Source organism: Carassius auratus, unplaced genomic scaffold, assembly GCF_003368295.1.
Source record: "Carassius auratus strain Wakin unplaced genomic scaffold, ASM336829v1 scaf_tig00216834, whole genome shotgun sequence".
Classification (NCBI taxonomy): domain Eukaryota; kingdom Metazoa; phylum Chordata; class Actinopteri; order Cypriniformes; family Cyprinidae; genus Carassius; species Carassius auratus.
This window is the reverse complement of record NW_020528757.1, coordinates 23,777-29,546: the sequence shown is the minus strand read 5'-3', so window position 1 is coordinate 29,546 and position 5,770 is coordinate 23,777. Positions and strand designations below refer to the sequence as shown.

The 5,770-nt window shown below is 35.5% G+C and overlaps 1 protein-coding gene across 1 annotated transcript; it reads right to left on the bottom strand.

The window, feature by feature from the left end:
* Positions 1–325: 325 nt before the first annotated feature.
* LOC113099021 (RB1-inducible coiled-coil protein 1-like) lies at positions 326–4,967 on the bottom strand. The gene is made up of 6 exons (XM_026264072.1): positions 4,642–4,967; positions 3,076–3,207; positions 2,319–2,445; positions 1,859–2,029; positions 1,437–1,639; positions 326–785 (listed from the first exon to the last, which is right to left on the bottom strand). Exons 2-6 carry the CDS (start codon positions 3,144–3,146, stop codon positions 344–346), a joined length of 1,014 nt encoding a protein of 337 aa, XP_026119857.1. The 5' UTR covers positions 3,147–3,207; positions 4,642–4,967; the 3' UTR covers positions 326–343.
* Between the last annotated feature and the right edge of the window lie 803 nt (positions 4,968–5,770).

Here is a 5,770-nt window from a genome sequence, read left to right as displayed (position 1 = left end):
GTGCAAAAAAATAAATATACTTAGAAAAGCCTTTGAATTTCTCCAAATGAATTCTTAGCAATGCAAATTAATATCCTAATAATTTTTGCCATAAAGAAAAACTGATAATTTGACCCATGCAATGTTTTTTTGACTATTGCTAAAAATACACCCCAGCGACTAAAGACTGGTTTTGTGCTCCAGGGTCACTTATAAATAGTATAGCATAATCTTTACAGTGTGACACACCTTTACAGTCACATCATAATAATGTCCATTACTGTCTAGTTCAAAACAATTTAAAGGTTGCCACAAGTCACAGACTAAAGTATGTTTTTAACCAAAACATTTCCTTCTCAATGACTCACAGGCGACTATTACTCACCCTGTTGATAGAGTCAAAACACTTCCTCACTACGGACTCCACATCATTAGGTCTGTCCTGAACATTGATCCAATCCAAGAGCGTGACATTGAAAGAGGGTGTGGCTCCCCCCTCCGGAGACTCCTCCTCTTCCTCTAGCGCTGCTTTTAGACTACAGCTGCTCTTCAGTCTGTGCTGAGGAGAGAAGGACGCCTGGGACGACGCTTCCCCTGAACCAGAGACCGGCGAGGGCGACTTCCGATTCTTATGGCTGATAGCGGACTGGGTGGATGTTTCTCCTACTTCTTCATCCTCATTCTCGTCTTCATCTGAGGTTCTCGGGTGAGGGGAGCTGGACTTCTCCAAGCTTTCTCTGTAGCTCTGCCGAGTCAAACTCTCAAGCAGAGGAATCTTCGCCATGACTGAGACAGCAATGCCAAGCCTGATGAATTCACATTAATATTAGTTATCTATTCATCTCTATTCACATAATCCCCAGCCGTTCAAAAGTTTAGGGTCGGCTTAATCATTCATTGATCAAATGCATCAGTAAAACATTTATAATGTTAAAAAAGTACATTTTTCAAGTAAATGCTGTTCTTTTGAACTTTCTATGAAAACAAATCTTAAAAGAAAAAGTATCACAGTTTCCACAAAAATGTCAAGGCAATATTTAATCATTTATAACAATATTAGTAAAGTTCTTGAGCAGCAAAATGGCATATTAGAATGATTTCTGAAGGAGCATGTGACTGGAGTAATGCTGCTGAAAATTCAGTTTTGCATCACAGGAATAAATTACACTTTAAAATATATTACAGCAGAAAATAGTTATTTTAAATTGTAAAAAATATTTAATAATATTACTGTTTTTACTGTTTTTGATCAAATAGTAGCTCTTGTGACTTCTTTAAAAAACCTTTTCTAAATCTTACCGACCTCAAACTATTGAACGGCAGTGTATCTGCTACAAAAGCCTTACAATACTATAAATTTAATACAACTTAAAAAGAAACAAACATACATTTGATGTTTTAACAAAATAACTTACTTTTTTAATATAAAGAAAGAAAGCAAGCAAGATGAGACATACTTTGTGAGTTTTAATTTGATGTCTTCAAAATCCTGTTGGTATTTGGTATAAGCAGTGTCGAATTTCATGAGGAGTTTTTGATAGGATAGGGTGCAGTCGTCCAGGTTAGCCATGATGGCCGCCCATCCCTGGTGCTGAAGGTGTTCGTCATGGACCAGACGCTCACAGAACAAGCAAAGCTTCTTGGCAACCTCAAACATTTCCTAAAAAACGCATAACACACCTCATGAGGGTCATTTGCATACAAATGTAAAAAACCCTTCCATCGAGGGCTTTGAGTGTATTTGCATTGACGCTCTCAAATGTACATGATGCTCAAACTGTACAGAAAAATCATTGATATAATAGAGTGTGGATGAGCATAGAGTAAATCTAAGAAGACAGAGGTTGGTCATTAGGTCAGAACACAAGGTGGACTGTACCACAGCCAGTTGAGTGCGGGATGCAACGGTATGAAAGACGGCAGGCATCATGAGTGACTCCTCCACCTTCAGCTCCATCTCATTCTCTATAGAGAAGGTCGTTTTGGGGATGGTTGGAGCTCGGTCAGACAGGATCATCTCTTTGTTGAATAAGAAGATCGGGTTGGTGTCCTAAGGCAGCCAGAGACAAAATCCAATGGCCTTTTAGTAATCATGGCACTCAAGAGCCTCAGTATTTCAGGGTCATTTTAAACACACAGAAAGCTATTCAAATTAATACAATTATTATCTGCACTGCTTTTATGTCGCTTCTTTGCGATTTTCATGTCAAACATTTTAGCAGTGCTAAAGTACTTTGCAGCAATGATTACATATGTGATTATATAATTCATATACAACAACTATTATTACTCTCGAAATAAAAATGCTGTTTGGGTGTTTTATTTTGAAGGTTACTCACCGTTCCGGCACTGTAGCTGCACACGCGCCTCTCTGCCACCATGCACTCCCCTCCATTGACCACCAGCACCTGGTGCTGGACTGCAATTTTATATTTGGCCTGAATGGCATGTTTAAGGTCCAACACGCTATAAAGGGCACAAAGCACAACGCATTTTAGCATCCCAGTAAAACAAATCAGGACTCAATTTACAAAACAAATCTGCAGAAAAAACTAAATCCGGAAACGACTGATGGAATTTATATTATTTTAATAATAATTTACATTTGCACTTTAACCATCATAGGATTATACAGGTACTTTCACTGGAATAATGTCATTAATAAATAAGTATGTTGAATCTGTAAGTATCACCTATATTATATATTACATATCATATTATTCAATATAATGCAGTTTATCATGAATATGTAAATATATGTACATATGGAAACTCAAACTCAAACTTTAAAAATCAGCCTCATTCAGCTAACCAAAATAAGCATTACTGTATCTTTGTTAATGTTACTATCTATAAGTTAAAATTAAATGTCACAAATGATTACATTGGTTAATACATCATGAAACTACAAAGTTACATTAACAAATACTGATAAAAATTATAGTTCCATGTCAGTTCATGACATCTCATGCGTTAAACAATGTCAAGAAGTTATTCACACAATATGAGTCATTAAAAGTTAATGTCTTCACATGAGGAGGAAACAAATTAGGCCTTAAATATGCACTTTTTGTTAAAAACAGTAAATTTTCTCACGTTTGGACAGCAAGTTCAGTGTCAAATGTCAATGTGCTTCCGTTGTTGACTTGAAACACATACAGCTTCATGTTGAGTTCTCCGCTGAGCCTGCCTCCAGCTTGATTTGTTCATCTAGTCAATTATGGCTGTCTGATCAAAAATAAATCAAATGCACATAATTCAAATCAAGTTAACAACAAAACTTACTACTGATGATGAAAATATCTGCTTTGATTAACATTTTAAGTCAAGACACCACATATGAATAGGGAATATACTTTCCCCAGTTAATTATTCAAAACACATTAAAAAATAATTTTGCAATACACGTTTCTGTAATGTTATAATTAAATATACAAATGATGCATTGTTTAATTATAAATACACTAATTTACACCCATTCTCAAAACAGAAATCTAATTAAGCCATGTTCAAAATTCTTGTTTCATATTGTTGACATTTCAGAGGGCATTTTTGATAGTTTTATTATCAGGCCAAAAATCAGAAATGACTGTCAACGGTCACAAATATTGTTATACATTGTCATGTTTTTAGGAAATAAATCAGGTGAATAATATATGAAGAACCTCTATATATATATAGAAAGAAAGAAACAGCCTTTAAGGATATGTACTGTAAATTAAATCTACAGACGAAAAAAAGATAAAGTGTAATATAATGAAGCACCTAATTTTGTGCACCTAAATCTGTATTTTGTATGTTTTCTTTCCACTAATCTAAAAGAAAGTTTGGAAGCAAAACTGACTAATACATGTTTTTTTTTCCTGTAGTTTCTTGCCTTAAAGAACTTAAAATGATAATACATTGAACAAAATGAGGTAAATACGTGGTTACACTTTAAAAGGCATTTGGAGACATCTGTACAAGCACACATAACCTAGAAACCATAACAGTCCTACTACATGACTGTTTGAGTAGATAACAAGCTGGAAACCCCCAGATAAGTGACTAATCACATTGATGAGGGACTTCATTATTGACAGATTATGACAAAAACATTGTATAAATCTCTGAGGTTGTTTGTACTCTATAAGAGACCAGCATGACCATGTGTCCCATGGATATCCAATATTGTTTTAATCGTATATAACGTGGACTACAATTTGTATGAGTCAGTTTTGTCACAATGTATAATGTGTCGAAATTGATTGACAACTTTCCCCTGGGCTAAACAGTCAAAACCTGATCTTCTAAGTCAAAATACGATCTAAAATAGCTTGTTTTCTAAAACAAGTCTTCAAAATAGGAGACTCCTGAAGGCTACAAGTCTTTGTTTAGTTGTTTGAAAGGCCATGATCATTATTTAGAGAGCGTGACAGTGCGTCCAAATTTCCTTCAAACCATCACCAGAACGCTAAACCCTCATTAATATCACTTTACATGAGATCTAACCCACTAAACCCTCGTTCAATAACCTTAACCTGGTTTTGTTTACATTATATAATTATAGTTTGTGGGAGAATTCTGTTTTAGAGAACCAAACAGCCTCAAATTATCCGGTATTTGATTTTAAACTTCAACATCTACAAAATAAAAAGCTTCAGATTTATCAGATGGTCTTACCTGAGCAGTCTTCAGTCCATTCTCTCCATGCAAGCAGATTAATACGTTGTTTTCGGCTGAGATGTGGAGGTTTCTGTCAGCTGGAGGTTGAAGCTGTCGGGCTAACAGGCTAAAGCTCATCACTCCAAACACGGGCCTTTGTTTTAATTCCCATAAGGCGCACAAAGTCTTCCAGAACGAGCTGGGATAAATTATCTAGTGTCTCATCTTTCAAGACTTACAGGTTAGGAGGAGCGGTAATAAGATAGGAGTTTTGTCATCGAGATTTTTTCGCGCAGGGCTGTGTAAAGCTCCGCTAATGCTCCTTCTCCTGCTGCTGTTTTGTTATTGTCGTCACTGCGCAGCGAGGTGCATTCTGGGAACAGCAACGGTCAGCAGTAAAGCGCTGGTCTGGGATCAGTTTACAAGGCTGGTTTTGATTCGGAGTGCTGCTGGAGTTACGAGGACGGTGATCTAAGATCAGCCACTTCAGGGCAACTGGCTTGTGTAATGACAAGGTGTGGGAACAAATGTTGGGAAAAACTAGACTTTATTTATTATGTTGTTTACGTCTAAAGTACGACAAATACAAGATCCAAAAAAATCAAGAGGTTATTTGTTTTGTTTGATAGTAGTGTTTTTTATTATTATTCTCCATAACCTACAATTGAGTAGAATCATTCAATCTGAAATTTTAGTCATTGTTGCTATTGCGATAACTCAACTATATCCTAATTTTCAAATAGCCTATATTGTGATATAAGCAATACTACATCTTAGATGTAGGCCTACTATTTCCTAAACTTTGACTGTCAATTTACATTTTGTAGGCTAATTATATATTTGCTTTTACATTACATTATATTTAGTCATTTAGCAGACGCTTTTACCCAAAGCGACTTACAAATGAGGACAATGGAAGCAATCAAAAACAACAAAAGAGCAATGATAAATAAGTGCTATAACAAGTCTCAGTTAGATTGAACGCACTACACTTAGCAAGGGTTTTTAAATAATATAACCAATAAAAAGAAAACAGATAGACAGAAAAAGAATAGAGCAAGCTAGTGTTAGAGGTCTTTTTTATTTGTAAAATTGTAGAGTTGACTAAACGAAGACACAGTGTACAGATTTAAATGTTATTTATTTT

Excerpts from the sequence above, each read along its gene's own strand:
- LOC113099021 (XM_026264072.1), bottom strand. The coding sequence starts at position 3,146 with ATGAAGCTGTATGTGTTTCAAGTCAACAACGGAAGCACATTGACATTT. Across the intron at positions 2,030-2,318 it reads GCAGCTACAGTGCCGGAACG|GACACCAACCCGATCTTCTT; the intron begins GTGAGTAACCTT and ends TGGCTGCCTTAG. Across the intron at positions 786-1,436 it reads ATCAAATTAAAACTCACAAA|GCTTGGCATTGCTGTCTCAG; the intron begins GTATGTCTCATC and ends TGAATTCATCAG.